Source organism: Gossypium hirsutum, chromosome A01 (genome assembly GCF_007990345.1).
Source record: "Gossypium hirsutum isolate 1008001.06 chromosome A01, Gossypium_hirsutum_v2.1, whole genome shotgun sequence".
NCBI lineage: Eukaryota > Viridiplantae > Streptophyta > Magnoliopsida > Malvales > Malvaceae > Gossypium > Gossypium hirsutum.
The window spans coordinates 117,323,524-117,345,871 of record NC_053424.1 but is presented as its reverse complement, the minus strand read 5'-3'; the positions used below and the strand labels follow the sequence as shown (position 1 = coordinate 117,345,871).

At 31.5% G+C, this 22,348-nt stretch overlaps 3 protein-coding genes across 3 annotated transcripts; 2 read left to right on the top strand and 1 right to left on the bottom strand.

Moving 5' to 3' along the window:
* The first annotated feature begins 2,441 nt into the window (after positions 1–2,441).
* LOC121230312 (glucomannan 4-beta-mannosyltransferase 9) lies at positions 2,442–8,126 on the top strand. Its single transcript, XM_041114889.1, has 9 exons — positions 2,442–3,178; positions 3,275–3,373; positions 3,803–4,055; positions 6,277–6,387; positions 6,464–6,600; positions 6,682–6,795; positions 6,877–7,076; positions 7,158–7,352; positions 7,446–8,126. The coding sequence occupies exons 1-9, from the start codon at positions 2,861–2,863 to the stop codon at positions 7,606–7,608; spliced, it is 1,590 nt and encodes a 529-aa protein (XP_040970823.1). The 5' UTR covers positions 2,442–2,860; the 3' UTR covers positions 7,609–8,126.
* A 2,385-nt stretch (positions 8,127–10,511) lies between these two features.
* LOC107905353 (pentatricopeptide repeat-containing protein At5g12100, mitochondrial) lies at positions 10,512–13,147 on the top strand. Its single transcript, XM_016831999.2, has one exon. The coding sequence runs from the start codon at positions 10,529–10,531 to the stop codon at positions 12,980–12,982; it is 2,454 nt and encodes an 817-aa protein (XP_016687488.2). The 5' UTR covers positions 10,512–10,528; the 3' UTR covers positions 12,983–13,147.
* Positions 13,148–13,171: 24 nt separating this feature from the next.
* On the bottom strand, positions 13,172–14,229 carry LOC107905354 (peroxiredoxin-2E, chloroplastic). The gene has a single exon (XM_016832000.2). It carries the CDS (start codon positions 13,978–13,980, stop codon positions 13,297–13,299), a length of 684 nt encoding a protein of 227 aa, XP_016687489.2. The 5' UTR covers positions 13,981–14,229; the 3' UTR covers positions 13,172–13,296.
* Positions 14,230–22,348: the final 8,119 nt, after the last annotated feature.

Below are 22,348 nucleotides of genomic sequence, written 5' to 3'. Positions count from 1 at the left end.
CATCAATATTGAAAAGTTTGGACCAAACCCACTCAAGTACTCCCCTATTTCTTACCTTTAAAAAAAGCTTTTTTAAATGATATTTGTAATATTTTCTCTAATGAAAATATTGTGAATTTAGTCATTTATCTTTTTAAGTTAAATTTAATTATTAAATTTATAGAAAGAGTGAAATTATTTTTTTAATGATAGTGTGGATTGCAATATTATTTTTTAACGATATTGAGGTTGCAGCTCGCGTGATAATTCACGTGTGTTTTATGTTGACGTTGTATTATTTATCTTATATTTCACATCAACAAATAATTCTAAATTTTTAAAAATATTTAAAATAAAAAATCTCAAATCCTTGCAAAAAAAGTTCATAAAAATAAATAAATAATACGACATGTTTAAAAATTTCACATTTTAGACAGTATTTTCATTTAAAAAAATAATTCGACTCTTTTTGAAAAGTTGAATTTAGCTCAAAAAAGAACAAGGGTCAAATTGATAAAAAGATGTAAATGTTAAAGATTAAGTTTAGCATTATACCTTTTTTCTTTTCTATGCACATGATTTATGTTATTGTTATACGTCAATAACTTGAGGCCCGAGTCCTAGAGAGGATCTGAGCCTCCGACCCACGACTCGACCACGAGAAGACAACAAGGCGAACGAGCTCACAAGGCAAGGCTACAGATCCAACTCGCGAGAACCTTATGTGAGCCCACAGGGCAAGGTTGTAGGACCAGCCCGAGGATCTAGCTCGCAAGGTAAAGTTATAGACCCAGCTCGTAGGAACCTAGGGAAGACCGCAGTCTCACTTCACATACGCCCAAAGAACTCACTAAAAGGGGCACGTACTCTGCAGGCCATCCGAACACATGTTTAGTAAGTACGAAACCCACCTAGAGTGTCAATCTCAAAATCAGAAAGGACCCTGTACTCGGTAGACACGTGCCCAGCAGACCTAGTGTTCGCAAATAATGTTAGTACCGGAGGCAATAGAATCAAGACAAAGTAGTGGAGTCCTGCTATGAGCTATAATAGTACTTATAATCACATGTATAACACCGCAGCATCCCTATCAATAAAACATAAGAGAAATATTACTCAACAATTGTTCTAATTTTTTTTTGATATTTAAATATTTATGTTTGGTTTATATTTATCCTATTAACTCAATATATAAATGAATAAATTCTAAATAATAGCTTATTGATCATATGTTTATTATTATTATTTTTTAAATGATTGAATCCAATTAGTAAAAATATTGTGGGACGACTATAAGATATTAAAAGATTTAAAAAATTAATTTTGTTTACATCTAATTTTAAGAAATAAAATATTAAAAATGTACTTAATTGAACTTTTTTGTGTGTGAATAAGATTATAATATAGTGTTCAGTGGAAATTTATATAATAATTAGAAAAAAAAAGTTCAATATAGAGTTAAATCAAATCACCAACAAAGAATAAAAAGGTTGAGTCGATTAAGTCTTAACTCGATTAATATAAAAATTATTATTAGTACAGGAGAATGTAAATTCGAGTATGCTAAAATGTATTATTCTCCTATTTAATAGTTAGAAAAAGGCTACGGTAATTTTCAAATATTATAAGAGTTAAAAAGAAAATTCAAATGTTGAAATTAGAAAACGGTACTTGATAGTGGATATGGCTTTTTCAAGCTTCATAATTACAACTCATTAGGTGACAAAAATAGATAATGAATCATGAAGTATATAACCCAAATTCGTCGGTGAATGGTATCGTCGGGAAATGACATCATGAATCACTGACGGAAATTTTGTAGTCGGCAGATTAAACAGTCCACCATTTCTTTTAGGTCTAATTATGCTCTTAGTCCTTGTATTCTTTTTCACATTTAAAATTCAATCTCTCTACTTTTAATCCTCAAAATTTAATCTCTTTAATCTTTTGTAGTTTAATAATTTAAATCCAATTAATAAAACTATAAAAAAAAACTTCCGTAAAATTAGACTACGTGGCATTTAAAAAATGAAAATAATTTAGTCACGTGACTAATATTATACGTGTGAAAAGTCAAACAAGCAAATAAAAATATTAAATTTAGGGTTGTAAGGTTTCTGATTCTAAATACGGGGTTGTAATTATGTTGACCAACGAGTATTTTTCTTTCAACAATGTTACATTTAGTTGAGTAAGAAAAATAAAATTAAAAATTAAAAACAAATTCAAACCAAGGTGTTTAAATGATTTATAGAATGTAAGATCGAAAATCGTGAATACTCGAAATCAAACCCGATTTTAATATATAATGCATTTGAGACCTTCTTTTACTCTTTTATACCAGCCCCCACATTTGTAGTTGGAAAAAGTAAATCATAGTTGTAAATTCACAATAAATAAAAATAAAAATAAAACAAAATAAATTATAATAAAAAGAAAAAGAAAATAAAAATCAACAACCAGAGAAGACAGAGCTTATATAAGCCATTGTTCTCTCTCTCATTTTCTCAAAAGCTTTTTAATATATATATATTTTTTGTGAGCACTCATTTTTCAGCCTGTTCATTGTCCTCCCTCTCTGCCTCTGTTTTCCTTCCAAAAAACAGAGGGTCTAGTTGGAATAAGAAAATTATATGTAATGTACATTTCTGCAAATTAGTGTGGGTTTTTTAACCACTTAAGCTCTGCTTTCATTGCTTCTGGTTCAAGCAAAAAACCAACATAGATTCCATCTCTTTTTCCAATGAATGTACTTTAAATCTAAACAGATCTAGTGGGTTGTTTTCAAAATCTGTTTTTGTTGGTTGTTCTTTGTTCTTTCCTTCTTTTTCCTGTTTTGTTTCTTTTACAATTTAGTCTTCCCCTGTTTTTTTTTTCCAAAATGGATCGGCTTCCTTCAACAACTATCTTCCCCGACACAAACGATGATTTGTCGATGCAAATGGCAGTGATTTGGGGACAAATCAAAGCACCATTGATCGTGCCATTGTTGAAACTCGCCGTCGTGGTTTGTTTGATAATGTCTGTAATGCTTTTTCTTGAAAGGGTTTATATGGGGATAGTCATTGCTTTGGTCAAACTGTTTGGTCGGAAACCAGACAAAAGGTTTAAATGGGAAGCCATTAAAGATGATGTAGAGTTGGGGAACTCAGCTTATCCTATGGTTCTGGTTCAAATCCCAATGTACAATGAAAGAGAGGTCCTTTTCTTTCCTTTTTTTCATTACAATGCTCAATTTAGTGTTTTACATATATGTGTATCTATGTATATATATTGAAATTTGGTAATAATTTAGGTTTATCAACTGTCCATTGGAGCTGCATGTGGTCTCTCATGGCCTTCTGATCGGATCGTTATTCAAGTCCTTGATGACTCAACTGACCCGACAATTAAGGTAATGATAAAAAATGGTTTAATTACGGTTTAAGTCCCTCTATTACGCTTGAAATTTGTAATTAAATCCATCCACTTTAAGGTCTCCTTTTTTATCAAGGAGCAAACTTATCTTTTTGGTTAAAAATTCCTTTATTTTCGCTGTTAAAAGCTGATCATTATGCATCAGTTTTTAATAGTAGAAATGAATGAAATTTTTTTATCTAATACACAATGATTAATTTACCTATTTTTTAAAGTAAAGAGTGCAAAATGCGATATGAGTTCTATTATAAGGCTTTCATTATGCTTTTACCGGTGGTGTCTATGAATCTCAAAATTTAATATAATAGAGGGATTAGAACTGCAATTAGACCTCGAAAACATGAAATTTTGTCGTTTTTGTTGTATTGTTGCATGGATTTATGTGAACTGGTATGCAAACTTGAAGGATATGGTGGAATTAGAGTGTCAAAGATGGGCAAGCAAAGGGATCAACATCAAGTATGAAATAAGGGACAATAGGAATGGATACAAAGCTGGGGCTTTAAAAGAAGGCATGAAACACAGTTATGTGAAACACTGTGACTATGTTGTCATTTTCGATGCTGATTTCCAGCCCGAACCTGATTTCCTTTGGCGAACCATTCCCTTCCTCGTTCACAACCCTGAATTAGCTTTGGTTCAAGCTCGTTGGAAATTCGGTAAATTTCTTTCACAAGTGTCTTAACATTTTAATCTTTTGTAGTTTACTCCTTTTTAAAAATAAAAAAGGGGTAAACTACTGTAGTTGTCACTCAATTATGAGTTTTTTTATTCAACTGTGAAATACAAAAATGGTTTTCTAATTATTCAATTTTATTTTTTTGGTCACCAGTTGGCTAACGTAAAAATAGTAACACTAAATAGTTAAGTGATAAAAAAATAAAATGAATAGTTGAGTGACCATTTTGTAATTTTTTATAGCTAGGTGGCCAAAAAGGAAAAAAAATCATAGTTTGAGTGACTAATAATGTAGTTTACCTAAATAAAAAATGAAAAAAATTAGGTTAATATATGCCAGAAGTCCCTGTAGTCTTCCCAAATTTGGAATTTGAATCTCTTTAGTTTTGTTTATAAGAATTTAGTTTCTTTACTTTTAAAATTTTAAAATTTCAAAATTTAAGTACAATTGTTAAATTCAGGTTCATTACTCTATTAATTTTGTGAGTATTTTTTTTTTCTAAAATGTCACACCGACAAATTTTATGAAAAATTTAACGGTGTTAACAAATGTACCTAAATTTGAAATCTAAAAAATAGAAAGATTAAATTCTTAAAAAAATGTGTAGGGACTAAATTTTAAATTTGATAAGAGTAAGGAGACTGATGACAAATTTTAACCAAACAATTATTATATTTCGAAGCATTGTCGGTGGGTCTATTAGGGTATATGAGGGAAGAAGGTTTGGTCCCTAAGCACGTGGATCCATCAACGGTCCTGCCTTTGCTGGCGGAACCAAGGTTTGGACACGTGCGTGGTTTATATGGGCGAGAAAATGAATTAATATTAAAAAAAGCTGAAAAAGTACGTTAAATGTCGGCCTTTTTTCGTTGTTTTCTTACATCTTATTAATTCGATATTCGATAGTTACATTGAGATTAAATATTTAAAATCGAGTTGAATTAAAAAGTGATTAAATTTATTTTCTGTTATGATTATCGATATTATATCAGTTATTTCTCTTGATACATACTTTTTTTGTATTTATCATTTGATATTTTTATTTAAAGACAAAAAGTACGATTGAAATTAACAATTTTGTTTTAGTAAATAGTTAATTTTGATCGTATTTTTTGTCTTTTGTTTAAATTTTGTCTTGCTTAAAACTTTAACGCCATTATTTTAGTGATTTTGGCCTGTCTTAGTCGATAAAACTAATTTTTAATTTACATTATTAAATTAATATTAAACTATAATTTTATGTAAAATCCCCCCATCCCTTATAAAAAAATGTTAATATTTTCAAAAATTATGTACTTTTCAAAAATTAGAAATTTAGTATGTGTATTTGTATTTTTAGGAATTTAATTTTTTTATTTTTCAAATTTTAAAATTCAGGTGCAATTGTTAATATTATTTAATTTTTTTTGTTAAATTTAAGTTAATTATAAATTTTTAATTACATGGCTACTAAGTGAGTAGTTTTTCAAAAATTTTAATCAAGAAAAAAATTATAGAGTTAATGATTGGATCTGAATTTTAAAATCTAAAAAGTAGAGGGATTAAATTACTAGAAATACAATTACAGGGACTATAGACACATTTTATCCTTTAAAAAAATTGATAAACAATACCCTGTTTGGAAGCAAGGAAAAAGCACCTAGAAATGATCGTTTTTGGGTGATTTTTCTAGTTTTTACCAAATTGATCTATTTGTAAGGTAAAGAATTTCATGGGATAATTAGTGTTTTTCTCCTATATATATATATGTTTGGTGCTAAGGACTGTTTTATACACACCAACAATGGGGGCATTCTAGTGGGTTAATCTGACAAGTTTTATCTCTACAAAAAGAGTCCTAAAATTCAATAAAAAATGGACCCAAAATTTGTTTCCTAATTAAAATCTGGGTTTCCTTTTTAGTTGGAAAAGGGTCACTTGTAGATTTTGGGTGGTTGATTATGATCTACCCCAGTACCCTTAACACCCATTAAATGTTTGATAAAATGCCCCTTTGAAGGGCATGTTTATACTTTATATTATATGTTTGTTATTTTTGTCTTCTCTCTCATATATATATATATACCCAGCATTTGCATGTGCAAAGCTTTTTTTTGTAAAGTGGTGGACCTTCACCTAGTCATTATCCATGGTGGACTAACCGACATTTTGCCTTTTTATTAATGACAGCTAACATGGGTAATGTTTTTCTTTATTTACAGTGAATTCTGATGAATGTTTGATGACAAGAATGCAAGAAATGTCATTAGATTACCATTTTACTGTTGAACAAGAAGTGGGGTCTTCCACCTATTCGTTCTTTGGCTTCAATGGTAATGAAGACAAAAATGAAAAACCCTTGAATGTGGTTAAAAATGGGGTTAAAATGGTTGAATTTTACCTGTGTAGGAACTGCTGGTGTATGGAGAATTAGTGCTTTGAATGAAGCCGGTGGATGGAAAGATCGAACCACAGTCGAGGACATGGATTTAGCTGTTCGAGCTAGTCTCAAAGGATGGAAATTCCTTTACCTTGGTAGCCTAAAGGTATTCTATTGCCACCCAACAATTCATACCATGTTCGCGTATTTGTGTTGTATGTTAATCGTTTTTTCTTTTTACCTATAGGTGAAAAATGAATTGCCGAGTACATTGAAAGCATATCGGTACCAACAGCATCGATGGTCTTGTGGTCCGGCTAACCTTTTCAGGAAAATGGTCATGGAGATCATTAAAAACAAGGTAAAATCGATTTGTTAAACAAGTTATAAACGCTAGGAATTTGTTGAATCGGTCATTGATTGTTTCGTAATATCGTTGCAGAAAGTTTCAACATGGAAGAAAGTACATGTAATTTACAGCTTCTTTGTGGTCAGAAAGCTTGTTGCCCACATTGTTACATTCATTTTTTACTGTGTTGTTTTACCTGCAACTGTACTTGTGCCTGAAGTTGAGGTTCCAAAGTGGGGAGCTGTTTATATTCCTTCTATCATTACCATTCTCAATGCTGTCGGAACTCCGAGGTACGGGTTTTTATCAGTCTACAGGAACTCAAAATCGAATTTCGAGCTCATTGTATAAAAGGGTTCTTGTTAAACTTGCAGGTCATTTCACTTACTGGTTTTTTGGATCCTTTTTGAAAACGTCATGTCGTTGCATCGAACTAAGGCTACCTTCATCGGCTTATTAGAGGCTGGTAGAGTAAACGAATGGATCGTCACTGAGAAACTCGGGGATGCTTTCAAGTCTAAAGCAGCTGCAAAAGCACCCCGAAAACCCCGTTTCCGGTTCGGAGAAAGGTATAAAGTCTATCAAATTGAATCTGCTATTACAAGTTTACAACCTTAACTTGTTATTCAATGCCTTCTCATCTAACAATCAAATGTTGGCAGACTCCATGTGTTAGAGCTATGCGTCGGAGCTTATCTATTCTTCTGCGGCTGCTACGACGTCGTGTTCGGTAAAAACCATTACTTCATATACCTTTTTGCACAAGCAATTGCCTTCTTCATCATGGGATTCGGATATGTTGGCACCATCGTCCCCAACTCGTAATGCAACTCCTTAAATTAGTCCGTAGTGGCTGTTATCATCATTGCCGGTGTAATTCTTTTGGTTACTAATGCCATCAACAGGTGATTATGTGGTGATTATAACAACATTTCCTTGCAATTTTTAGCTTTGTGTAAAAAAAACAAACAAAAATCTAAAAAGGGTTATTCTTTTAAGGTTGAGCATAAGATTTTTTTTTCGAGTTCGATAACTCGAAAAAGAAAAGTTAGTTATCTTTGTGAATATCCAAGAAAATTAAGGGAAATACAGAAACATATGTTGTAATGGTAATGCATATGCATCATACAGAGAATTATAAGGAGCTAATGGAAGGTTGTTTCTGGGTTTTGACCCCCAAAATAGATGATATAGAGAAGATTTTGGAGTGAATTGTTTGCATTTTTTTTTCTATTTGTAGTTTTTTTTCCTTCTTTTTTTTTTTGTAATTTTCCCATTTCTGTTGTGGTTGGGAATTTGTTTGAGAAATGAAATAAAAATAATGAGAAAAGCTTTCATTTTCATATTTGATTCTCTATTGATCTCTTTGTCTGTTTGTTTTACCTATCAATCTTTGATTTGAGATTGGCTTAGGCTTGCAAGTTGCTTAAATTGAATATCAAGATATTCAAATTTGGTTTGTTTTATAGTTCAAGTTTAGCTCAATAATGACTAAATTGAATTTGAGTTTTCTTCGTATCAAAGTTGAATAATTTACAAATACATGTCTAATTTATACATTAAATTTAAATTTTGAAGATGACAAAGTAACCCAAATATAGTATGATGTTTTTTTCTTTTTGAAAATCAAGTTTGGGGATGAAGTTAAGATTTTCAATAAAAATTTTCAAGGTGGAATTAAGATCAGGTTTAGATCAAAGTTCTATAATATGTATAGGTTCTGATTATATCTGTTCTTTTTTATATAATATTTAGCCCCTCCTCTACCCATATATAAGAGGACAACATGTTTCAATACACTTGAACCTATATTCTCCTGTATTGACAACAATATGCATATCAAACGAATTAAGAATCAATCAACTACTCAAAAAGAAAATCTAATAAATGTCGAATATGAATATATTATGAATATGGATAAAAATATTGGTGTAATTAAATGGGTGTTTATATGAAAGTTGGCAACCACTCACATTTATAAGGGTATCATTAATGATTTGATGAGTGTTAGAAATAAAGTGAAGTGACAAATGAATTTATAATCTCAACAATATAATGTAGTAATCAATCTCTGGGTTGGTACAATCCCAGCTTTTTCTTTGGTGTTCTACATCATGAAACTAATCACAAACCTTCATTTTTCTTCTTTTCATGGATGCCCTGCAAATTAAGGAAATTAGGGTCCTTAAACTAAGAGATTAGTAAATTTATATTTTAATTATTTAACTTTAAAAAATTATAAAATGATGATAAAATTAATTGAAAATTTTATTTTAATCAATAGTTGTTAAGTTTTTTTTTTTGAATTCGGTCGGTGAGTTTTAAGCGATAGTTCGACTATTGGTGCGGTGAAATAGTACCTACCGATGAGTAAAATAACATACTTTAGATCTAAGCCGATTTGGTGGTCGATGTTGGAAATTGAAGAATAAGAAATTCATTCGAAATTTAATTTACAAATTCATGACATTCAAAAACACTTCATAAAAGAAAATTAAATTGTAAAAGAAAAGAGGCAAGGGCCAAGAGAGGGGGGAGGCATTGGCCTTGCCCCCTCTCCCCGCCCCCCCCAACAAAAAAATTATCTATTAGTCCCTTTAATTTTAGGAAATTACAAGTTAATATAATAGTAAAATTATACTTTGAGCTCTCAAAATTATTTAATTCATTTTTTACGAAAAGGGGAGAAAGAACCTATGATTAGTGCTAATGGTGTGAATAAAAAAGATTATGCGGTGACAATCGGTGGAGAAAAGCTAAGGTTAACTTGGCCAATAGCTTCCTAAAAAACCTAAAACAAAGTATTAGGTTAACTTAATTCATTAAAGGCACAAGGAAAAAAAAAACCTTTTTCAAGTTACTTGAATGAAAATTTTTGAATAGTTCAGTGGTCATTTTGTAACTTTTTAAAATTGGGTGACTAAAGTATAAATCTATCAATAGTTCAGTGGCCTTAAATGTTTTACTTTTTTTTTCCAAAGCTACGGATTCGATTTAGGGTAATACACCCAAGGTCACTAAACTATTAGTAAATTTATACTTTGATCATTGAATTTTAAAAGGTTACAAAATGGTTACTAAACTATTCAAAAGTTTTAATTTAAGTCGATGGGTTGTTAAAATTACTATTGTATGGCCTTCTTTGTTAACACTTCACACCACCTACATTAATCAAAAGATTTTTTTCCTCTTCTTTTTTACAACTCAAATTTTTCATGAAATAGCTTTAAATGTCATGAATCTGCAAATCAAAATCTAAACAAATTCCTTATTCAATCTCCGACAATGGTTGTCAAATGACTTGGATCTAAGATATGTACCGTACCGATTGTCGAATTGTTTCTTAAAACTTGCTAGCCGAGCTTTAAAAAGAAAAGAGCTTAATAGCTCAATGAATTAAAAAAAAAACTTTTGAACAGTTCAATCACTTAAATAAAAATTTTCAAATAATCTTATGATTATTTTGTAATTTTTAAAATTAAGTAGTTAAAAATAAACTTACTCATCTAATAGATAAGTGATATTGAGGGCATCTTATCCTTCTATTTACCATTTAGTGAGACCTGGGCTACTACTTGTAACAGCCACTATAAAGTGAGGATAAAAATGGGCTTTCTTTGAAGAACCAAAGGGGATACCTTTACAGGTCTCTCATGGGCTTTTCATGGTGAAATCTTTGGGGGCTTCATCATCTTTAACTAAAGCACTGAAATTGAACCCTACAAAAAGGATTATTTTTTCTTTAATGGTGTATCAGTGCCAAAAGTCTAACATGGCAGCAAAGCGTGTAACTCTCCTCTCCCAATTATCTTTCACTTCCCAGAAGAAACCCAAACCTCTCTCCACACTGTCCACACAGTCTTCTTCCCAAGCAGCCAATACCAACGAGAAACATGAAACCTTTGTTCTTCATCACCATGAACGCCACCACCATATTCAAGAGCTTACAACTTTACTCCAACAAGGCCAAACTGAAGCTGCTCAAACCCTCACAAAATCACTCCTTTCTTCGAAATCACCATCTGATCTCTTCAATCTCTTCTCTTTCACTTCATATTCTTTGAAATTCAGTTTCTCAAATATTCTCTTTTCATTATTAGCTCAATCCAAAATGCATAGTGAAGCCATGGAATTATATAAAGCTATAAGGAAAGAAGGTATGCAGCCTTCTATAACTTCACTTAACCTGTTGCTTGATTCTTTGATATCTTTGAATCAGTTTGATGGAACCCTTAATTTGTTTGAAGAAATTATAGGGTCTGGTTTTAGACCTAATAAATTCATGTATGGTAAAGCTATCCAAGCTGCTGTTAAATTAGGGGACTTGAAGAGGGCTTATGAGTTTTTGGATGATATGAAACAAAAAGGGGTTAATCCAAGTTTGTTTATTTATAATGTTTTGATTAGTGGCCTTTGTAAAGAGAGGAGAATTAGGGAAGCTGAGAAAGGGTTTAATGAGATTCTTGAGAGGAAATTAGTGCCTAGTTTGGTTACTTATAATACTCTTATTGATGGGTATTGTAAAGTTGGGGATTTAGAGAAGGCTTTTGGGTTAAAAGAGAGGATGGTGAAGGAGAATGTGGTGCCTAACATTGTTACTTTTAATACATTGATTAGTGGTCTTTGTCATGCTCAAAGAATGGAAGAGGCAAAATGGGTTTTAAAGGAAATGGAAGCTCATGGATTTGTTGGTGATGGGTATACTTTTAGTATTCTTTTTGATGGGTTTTTGAAGAGTGGGAATGGTGAAAGTGCAATGGCTTTGTATGAAGAAATGAAGGGGAAAGGAGTTGGGATCAATAGGTATGCATTGAGTAATTGGTTGAATCATTTGTGTAAGGAAGGGGATTTCAAAAAAGCGGAAGAGGTTTTACAAAACGAGATTGAGAGAGGGTTTGTGCCGAATGAGGTAGTGTTTAACACCATTGTGAAGGGATATTGTCAAATTGGGGATATGAATCGAGCAATTTCAACGGTTGAGCATATGGAGAAATTGGGGTTGAGGCCGGATTATGTTACATTCAATACTTTGATTGGCAAGTTTTTTGAAATGAAAGACGTGGAGAATGCTGAAGAATGGGTGAAAAAGATGAGGGAGAAGAGTGTTTCGCCTAAAGTCGAGACGTACAATGTTATTATTAATGGTTACGGGAAAATGAATGTACTCGATAGGTGTTTTGCGGTTTTAGAAGAAATGGAAAGGGATGGGATTAAACCGAATGTTGTCACGTATGGTTCGCTTGTAAATTGTTTATGCAAGAATGGAATGCTTCTTGAAGCTGAGATAACTTTCAAGGATATGATAATTAGAGGGGTGTTGCCTAACGTGCTGGTATATAACACGCTTATTGCCGGAAATTGTGCAGCTGGAAACTTGACTGATGCTTTCAAGTACTTTGATGAAATGGTGAAGGGTGAAACAAGACCAACGATCGTAACATACAACACACTTATTAGTGGACTATGCAAGAAGGGAAGGATAACAGAAGCCGAAGCTTTGCTTCCCAAAATCACAAGTAATGGGTGTAGTCCCGATGTCATCACCTACAACACCTTATTATCAGGGTATTCTAACGAAGGAAATGCTGAGAAATGTCTGGAATTGTATGAAAACATGAAGAGTTTGGGCATTAAGCCGACTTTGAATACCTATCATCCTCTAATTAGTGGTTGCAGCAAGAAAGGAATAGAACTTGCCGAGAGACTGTTTCGCGAAATGGAAGAGATGCATTTGACTCCCGATCTACTCACATATAACGTGCTGATTCACTTGTATGCAGAGCACGGAGATGTTCAAAATGCAGTTTTTTTGCATCGAGAGATGATAGACCGTGGAATTTGCCCTGACAAATTGACCTACAATAGCTTGATTTTGGGACAGTTTAAAAACGGAAAGTTGTTAGAAATAAAGGATCTTGTTGATGATATGAAGGCCAAGGGATTGGTTCCTAAAGCTGATACATATACCCTTCTGATTAAGGGATATTGTGAACACAAGGATTTCATCGGGGCATACGTTTGGTATCGGGAAATGTTTGAAAACCATTTCCTTCCACGTTTCACGACTTGTAAGGAACTCGTGATTGGCCTTAAAGAGCAAGGAAAGTCGCAAGAGGCGCAGATTATCTGCTCGGAGATGAAGGCTAAAGGAATGGACAACTGGAACTCCGATGAAGATGTCTCGGAACTTGCCGTTTAAGTAACCGGGAAAAGGAAGGTCCATTTCCATTGAAGGAACATTGCAGAAGCTTATTCAACCCTGATAATTTGATATTCAAAGAAAGATGTAGTTGTTTCATATATATTTGTATAGTTAAATTTCTTCTAATCTACGTTCATATATATATGAATCATCATTGCAGCACGTAAAACCCAAATAAGACAAAGATTCAAAGGAAAAATATATCATTCATTCATAAGAAAGTTCTCAGATTTTGGTCAATTTTATTACAAAAGTAAACTAAAAACTAGCCAAACAAAAGAAGTAGCCGATGTTTATTAATCTCTCGAAAATCACAGCACTTTGAGAATATCTTCAGCTCCACTGAAAGTAAAAGCACCACCTTCTTCTAAATTAAGAAGCTTAACGACACCATCTTCAGCCAAGAGAGCATACCTTCTAGAACGAACACCAAGTCCAACAGGCTTATCGGTCAAATCCAATTCACACCCAATTTTCTTAGTGAATTCCCCATTACCATCCGATAACAAAAGGACTTCATCTTTGATACCTAGATTTTCCTTCCAAGCTCGCATCACAAACGCATCGTTCACCGAAACACAGGCGATGGTGTTAACCCCTTTGGCTTTGAGTTCCCCAGATTTCTCAACGAACCCAGGGAGGTGTTTCTGGGAACAAGTGGGGGTAAAAGCACCGGGGACAGCGAAGATGACGGCTTTTTTGCCGGCGGTAAGGGAAGAGATCGTCGTGGTTTGGAGTTCACCATCGGAATCGAAGTAGGAAAGTGTTGCGTCAGGAAGCTTATCTCCGACGGAGATAGCGGCGGAGATTTGGGTTGTTTTGGTGGAAAAGGAAATGGGTTTTGAAACGCGGCGGCGGTGGAGGTTGAAGGAAAGGGAAGAAACGGAGGAGAACTTTAAAGGAAGGGATTTAGAGGAAAGCTTGGTGGTGCTGGATAATGAAATGGCGGCGGCCGGTGAGAGGAATCTTGAGAGGGTTAAGGAAGTTGCTGCCATTGTTAAAAAAATCAATGGAAATGGTGAAAGAAATGAAGGGAAGAGATTAAAAAAGAGAGTGACGGGTGGGGTTTGGCCTTTGAGAGCTTTGTTAGGTTATGGTTTTGAAGGGCGTAAAGAACAATGTCAGGTGAGAGTGAAGACAGATTATTTCTTTTTGGAGTTTTTTATGTTGGGAGGCTTGCTTTTCATTCAACCATAGATAATTTGGTCCCTAAATGTTTGATGATAATGTTTTTGTTTTCCTTTTGGTTAAAATATGTTTGCTACTCTCTCTATTTTTATAGAATTTGAGATTTAGTCCTTGTATTTGAAAACTCCAATTGTTTTTACTTAAAAAATCTTAGTCCAATGAAACCCGTATGTTGGCCTGATGATCAAGGTATTTGTCACCCCAAGTGTGGCCTAGGTTCAAGTCATGTTGCTGCTAGGGCTTTACCCTCCTCTTGTAATTCACCAGAAAAAAAATCTTAGTCCAATTTGACATATTGATTAAGTTGTCCTCATGTGATGTATGATTAAAAGAAAATAAACATGTTGAGTTGACAAATTTTAATAGAAACTACTATCGGCGATAAATATTGGATTAAGAATTTTAAATTGAAAGGGTAAGAGGATTGAATTTTTAGCTTTTAAAGAATAATGAATAAATCTCAAGTTATATAAAAGTATAATGACTATATATGTTCATGGGTCGGGTTACTTGCCTAGAAGGCTTGCCCAAAACTTTAGGAGAGTTAAGAAAAAAATATTAGGCCTGTTTAAATTATGGGTCGAGCTGAAGCTTAAACATTCAATGCTTGAACCCAACTTAACTCATTTTTTTAAAGTTTATAATGTTTTATATTACGTTCTTTTTATATATTGTGCAATTTATAACACATAAAAATTAAATCTATAATATAAACATTAAAAAATGTTAAGATGACTATATATAAAAAAAATATTAAATTAAAATAATATAAATAACATGGACGAACTTAAAATTCATAAATAATATAAATTAAAAATAATATAAATATAAAATTCATAAATATTTTTTATTTAAAGAATAATATGAGTAAGTCTAAAATGGACTTGAATTAGTTATTAAAAAAAAAGAGCAAGCTTGAGCAAAATTTTAATCTAGTATTTTGAGATGGTCCGAGTTTGGGTAAGCATAAAGTGTTTTAATATAATACCTAAGCTCGGCCCAACTCATAAACACCTTTAACATTGGCAAATAACATATTTTAATGTATTATTTTCTTTGGGATGAATTATGTTAGTGTAAAGTAGATGTTGTATAATATTTACATTAACACAATAAATTATTCATTGATATAAATACTAGATTATGGCAAACTGTGATTTTTTTGAATAATATATTTATTTTATAAAAATTTTCATGTAAAAATAAAATAAAATTTTGTTTGAAATGGTAAAATTTTTAAAAAATATAATTTTTTGGGTTCAAATCTAATTATTTATAGAGTTTTGATTTTATATAAAAATATAAAAAGACAAACTAGGGCAAATAAAGGGGGTAGGCAAGGGCATGACTCCTTAAAATGGAAAATTGTTGCGTTAGTCTCTTAAAATTTATAAAATCTTAGGTTAATATACAACAAAATTATAGTTTGGCCTCCCAAAATGCTACAATTTCAAATTAGTCTTTTTGAAAACCATAAATATATGAGCCAAAAAAGGGTAAAATTAGCCCTTACAAAAAGAATATAATGACTTCATACATAGTACAAATGATAAATAAATAATTACAAACTAATACACAAAAGTCATGTCTACATAATTATCTCAAAAAGGAGAAAGGCAAACTAACAATAACTACAACATTGAAATAATTCAGAAATAAACCAGAGATACATTGACTTGATCAAACTACTGAAGTTTGCATCCTAACCCTACCACCATCAAATCAACTTGAAGATGAACACTAATCAACCAAGAAACAACTGCTAAAAGCCCCAAGAGACCCATCACATAAATGATGCACAAAAGGTCAAGTCTCAGATGATTTATCCTCCTCTTTATCATCAACATCATCATCATCATCATCTTGAATTTATCTGTAACATCCTCGTTATGCCTCAGAGCTAGGAACAGTACAGAGTCAGGTTAGGAATATTATAGAATATTATAAACGAATAAAATAGGAATTTCTAACATAGAGGAAGTAGTTAGAGCCAATAGGAAATTAGAAATGTTTTTTTTATGAGAAATTAATTCGAGATAATGACTTAATTGTAGAAGAATAGAAAGTGTTGGGTAAAAGTAAGAAAATTAAAAGTTTGAAATGATTACATTGAATTAGAGGAAAAATGAAGGACTAAGAATGAAATTTTACCAAAATAAGGTATGATTTGTACATGAAGGATGGAATAGTAATTAATTAAATAAGATATTATGGAAAGTTAATGGTTAAGGATTGATTTGTGTAAAATTAGGATTGGTGGGTAATTATGAAAATATCTTTAATAAATAAATTAGATAGATATTTTAATGGAAACATGTAGAAAGATGAAAGAAAATATTCCATCTTCTAAGCTTCCCACACCACCATCATAGTGCCCTTATCTCAACTTTTGCTTTGATCACAATTAGGTCATTCCACCATTTTCAAGTCTTTCCAAGCTTAAATTCTCCAATTTCTTTCACGATTTCTTAGTAAAATCAATAGAGAAGCCTATTAGCCACTTTAAATTCATGAAAAAAGAATCCACGGTTGCTTTGGAGGAGAGAGAAACTAAAAATTAGGTTTTGATTTCAATATATTAAGGTAAGAATAATAGGTTTTTTCATGAAATTCATGTTAGTTTCATTAAAATAATATAGATATGTTATTTACTTATGATTTGAACAAGAAAATGTTGAATGTTTTGGTATGGGAATGAAGAAAAGGAGAAGAGTGGAGACTAAATTGTTGACAAAAGAAAATAAGTGGTCAAGGAGTGAAAAGAAAGGAAAACATATCATCCAAGCTCTGGTTGCAAGTATTCAAGGATTTTTACTTTGTTTCATTTAAATGTAAATACAAAAAGTCTAAAATAGTTAGTTTAATTATGAATATATTAATATTAAGTGTATAATTTATTGACCAGTATAAATGAATATAATTTAAATTCCATTTATAAGAATCAATCGAAATGATATATTATAATAGTAGAAAAGGGCTAATTTTTAAAGTAAACAAAATATGATATGAAGTCTTGAATGTTGAGAATAGGTCATAAAAGAAGAGCGTTAAAGCATTGATGATATGAATGTTGAATGATTAGTGAAATTTCAAGTTATGTTGAATTTAAGGATTTAAGGATCAAATTGTAAAAAGGTGAAAAGTTTGTCTTATTTCTATTTGATTGAATAAATGTTATGGATTGGTTGTGTTAAAGCCTATGTAAACGATATGGGAACTATTAGGATATAAATGACATGCTATGAATAAAAAATTAGCGCAGTTTTTGTTTGATGTGCACTTCGGTGTTCTTTTGTTCTGATAAGCACTACGACGCTAATCTATTTTGGCTAAGCACATTGGTGCTGTTTTGTTCTAATAATGCACTTTGGTGCACCTTTATATCTATTCCATATATCCTAAGCATTGTGTTTAATCTACAATGGGTTATAATGGTGAAATGTGGTAAGAGAAATTATTGAAGCAATGTGGTAAGTAATGTAAGTTTCATAAGTTGATCATTATTAATTGCATTCATGTATGAATGATAATCATATATAGTAGAAATTGACAAACTTTAATTTAAAATTCTAATTCTTGAAGTACTTATTAAGCTGTCACCAACTTATTGTGTTTTTTTCCAACGTGTAGGTAAAAGATAAACTCAAAGAGTTAGAACCGAGGTCGTTGTCGGCTTATCTCATCACATCATCAACCTTGGAAGAGAGTATGGTTTAATGTTTTTGACTTATATATGGCATGTACATAATTGTAGAACTGTAAAATAATATCTGATATAAAACTTAAGAAACCATAAACCAGGATTTGTCATTATCAAATTATCAAGAATAAAACTAAATGCGGAAGTGTACCTGAATTCACGGATTTCTTGAAATCTTCTGATCTTATGGTTTTTATTTTTCAAATTAGCACACAAGTAATTTTGAGAAGTGATTCTCTCTTTTCTAAAGATGAGATATTAAAAAAGTTACCTATGTGTAATTTTGGGGATCATGACCCAAATATATAACTTTTGCACATTAACCTTAATTTCTAATCAGCTTATCATCAATTAAAGATTAGTTACTAGATTATCTACACATATTTGGCCCATACTTTATTTAATAACTAAAGCTCAATAAACCTTAACAAAAATAGATAACTTCCAATTTGGGCTAATATTTTATGATAGTAAATAATAACATATAATTATGCTTATTATATATGTAATGTCCATATTTTTCCAACACATATGTATGTTAGTTGTGTATGAACGAAGTGTTTTGGAGGACTTAAATGTAAAACTTGGATACTCTATCAATCCTGCGAATTTTAGCCATATTTAAGTATGTTTGCGTTGAGTTGTGTAGATATTACAATCACAAGTTGGTTATATGTTTGAATCATGAATTGGACTGGATGAATTTTATCTTTGAGCAGGGGTTGAACTGTTATTAAATAATGGAGTATTTAGGTAAATTTTCCTTTAAAAATTTAAAAACATCGAACTATAAAATGATATCGATGTTTGATGAAAAGTACCAATACTTTGAGGAAAGTATCGGTACTTTGTCCAATATACTGATACTGTTGAGTTGTAACACCCCCTACTAGTATTCCGAGCCTAGAATAGGGTACGAGGCATTACCGAACTTAATATGATCAATCATGTAAAAATCAGTCATAAAATTTATTCTAAATTAAAAACTTTCATACATATGTTTAACGTCCCTTATATGGGCCTATGCGGCCTAAAACATACATTCAGGGTGGTTCGGGACCAAACCGTAAACATATGAAACTTTTGCAACACTTAGAAAATTTTCACACTTTGGAGGGTCACACGCCCGTGTTTTCAACCCGTGTAACTCTCTATTTATAACTTCATCACCCTGGTCAGTCGTACACTTCATATAAATAACAAGAAACGTGTATGGGCTCATTTCTCATTAAATTTCTCATATATATACACAATTTCACGTTATGTAATCATACAATATATATCAGCCATATCTCTGTAATCTAAATATATTTTTATAACAACTTATCTTGATTTCATACTGTTTCATATTTAAGCTTAAATAACCAAAGTATTTGAAATATCATCTTTATGCAAATAGTACACATGAGGTATATAATTCCATAATTATGAATAAACACATTTATCAAATATTTTCCATATTCATATACCAATGTCTCATGTCTCCATATATCAATAACCATCATTTTCATGAATTCCGAGTTCAATTTCATAATTATTTGTCTCGTGTTCAATTTATTCCATGTCGGAACTTTATTCATTAATACGTTTGAATTATCAATACATATGGACAGTACATTCAAGATGAACAATTATATAATCACAAATGAATTCATTTATCAACCAAGTTCTATACTCATATTGTGACAGACCTAATTTGACCCTAGTCGGAATGTGGTTTCGGGACCACAAAACCGAGTCATAAAAATTTACTTTAATTTTAATTGCATATATTTGATGTGTAATAGTGTGTGTATGAAAAATTAATGTTTTAATTTAGTCTTAGGAATGTGAATTTTCTTGAAAGGACTTAGTTGAGAAACTTAAAAAAGATGATAGGTAAATTGTAAGGATCACATAACAACAAGGTGAGAAAACTTGGGTTTGCATGTCAAATGGCCCAAAACTCAAGTAGTGGCCGGCCAAGCAAGGATGATTCTTTTACTAAGTTGAATTTTTAATGTAATTCTTTTTATTAGTTAATGGTTAAAATAAATTAAAGAAAGGAATTATTAGAAAAAAAGAAGAAGAATAAAATAAGAAAGCAAGAGAAAGTCTTCATCTTCTTTCTTTTTCAAGTGCCGTAAGCTAGGAGAAAGAAGGAAGAAATGTTCTAAGACATTCGGCCATCCTAAGGGGTTGATTAAGGTAGGATTCATGTTAATTTTATTAAAATTTTTGTGAAAATCTAGTTAGTAGCCAATGCCTTATTATATCCCATATGTTAATTTTCTACCTAAATAGGTAATTAAATGGCATACGGTTAGGGAGAGGTAAATGCTAAGAGTATGGTGCTTTTGATGTTGTGAATGGAAATAGTAGAAAGGTGAAAGAAAATTTAGGTAGAAATATAGTTATATGTGGATTTATATGATGTTACAAATAGATGTGAAGCTATGCTAGATTAGGAAAAATTCGGTCAAGTGTTCATGAGAGGAAACTATGTGTTTAAATGAATTAAAAATGATATTATAATTGATATTATATGTATTCGGCCATCTAATTAAGTGTATAGGTGATGTTAAATCTAATTTTTGCACATTCGGCTGTATAAGTATGCCCATTTGTGATATTACCTTTGATTGTATAAAATCGACTAAAATGAGTAATTAGTAAGGGTAGTTGCCTAATATACAAATATATATATGTATGTGTAATTGGATTATTAATAGTAAGGTGATATTATATGGTTATTAGCCGAATGGCTCAAAAGCATAAGGTAGAAAGATAAAAATTTACCATGTGTTTCTTATGATATGAAATAATTAATATTTTGATATAAATATTTAGCAAGACGGTTAAACTAGTTAATTTATTTGATTAAGCTCAAGAAATTAAAGGAGGGGAATCAAGCAAGGGCAAAGCAAAGAACATCGAGTAGCCGAGTTGGAACCGTTTTACCCAACACAAGGTAAGTCCTTAAGCATTTTTGTAAGGTTGATTAGTTTGTATATAAATAATACTAGTGAATCATAAAAGAATTCCTTTTTATAAGTATTCTTTTGGAGTGATTTTCCTATTTATTAATGTGACCATATGCGCTATTTGAATTAAGTAAATTGCCTTATCATAATGAGTTAACATATGGCACTATGTGTGCGGAATTAAGTGGCACTATGTGTGCCGATTTGGATGTTGAAGCATGAGAGAAAATCCAATGCACTGAGTGTGCGGTTTACTATGGCACTATGTGTGCGAGTGTGACGAGCACTATGTGTGCAAATTCAGTTGATAATATAAAATGTGCATGAAAGAACGAAGTGGTAGAACTAGTAACTAAAATATCGAACTTGAAACATGTGCTGAGTAGGTATAAATTTATCTAGTGCATCATGGTTCCATGCTTTGAGGAATCGGGTCTAAATCAATTGGGTTGTTTTGGTATTTGATTTGATTGTAGGACTTGGCATGAGATTGAACCGAAATTCTAAAAAATTATAGCATAGTTCGGTATGGTTGGAGTAATTGATTTTGCATTATTTGTTTTCTCTTATGATCTTTTATTAATGGACGGTATGTAAGGCTTATGACTTTCTGAGTTATATACTCATTTGGTGTGTTTACTTGTTACTTATTTAGGTTTCTTTGATCCATTTTGTGTTCTCGGGACTATCGTCGAAGTCATTACACCAGCTTGCAACTTTTTGGTATCCTCTTCTTAGTTGGTCTAAGAGAACATTTCGGCATGTATAGGTTATTATGTTTTTGTTTGAACTTTGATATGTATACTTTAGCCATGCGAATATGGCTTGCTATTTATGTTTGGATTTGGTCTTATGGGTGCTTAGTTATAAGGTTTAGTAAGTTTGGTCTTGATAATTTAGTTATGCTTGATAGTGGTTTAAATTCGTTTTAGTTAAAGTGATCAGTACTATGAATGGATGATGTTTGTGGTAAGTATTTCATGCATTGAAAATGACTTTAATCTTAGGTTCGAATTCGGTTTTGGTTGAGTAATAGTCTAAGTCTATTTGATTATTATGCCGTATGTCATGGCTGATCATTTTTGGTGTTATTTTAAAAATGTATCTAAGTATATAAAACTTGTGAAGGTACTTTGTGTTTCGCCTATATGTTTTTATGGGATGTTAATTAAGTTAAGGTTGGCCATGTGCATGTTAAGTAAAAATCAAGACTTATACATGGTATAATTTGATGTTCACTTATAATATATACTAAGGCATGTGTATATAATATTCGACCTTATTATGTTAATTGAAATTTTTTTTATATGCTTTACTTGTGTATAAAGGTGTGTATATTATGGGTGTTACAGACGTGAATTTGAAAAATCACTAAAAATAGTAGAAATGAAATTAAATAATGAATAAGTTATGGAATCGAAGCTTGATGAGTCTATTTTCATATGGAAGAAGCGAAACAGGTATATGAGCTATATTTATGAGATGTTTAAATTTTTGTGAAACAGGGCCAGA

Excerpts from the sequence above, each read along its gene's own strand:
- LOC107905354 (XM_016832000.2), bottom strand. The coding sequence starts at position 13,980 with ATGGCAGCAACTTCCTTAACCCTCTCAAGATTCCTCTCACCGGCCGCC.
- LOC121230312 (XM_041114889.1), top strand. The coding sequence starts at position 2,861 with ATGGATCGGCTTCCTTCAACAACTATCTTCCCCGACACAAACGATGAT. Across the intron at positions 6,796-6,876 it reads TGGAGATCATTAAAAACAAG|AAAGTTTCAACATGGAAGAA; the intron begins GTAAAATCGATT and ends ATATCGTTGCAG. Across the intron at positions 7,353-7,445 it reads CGTTTCCGGTTCGGAGAAAG|ACTCCATGTGTTAGAGCTAT; the intron begins GTATAAAGTCTA and ends AAATGTTGGCAG.
- LOC107905353 (XM_016831999.2), top strand. The coding sequence starts at position 10,529 with ATGGTGTATCAGTGCCAAAAGTCTAACATGGCAGCAAAGCGTGTAACT.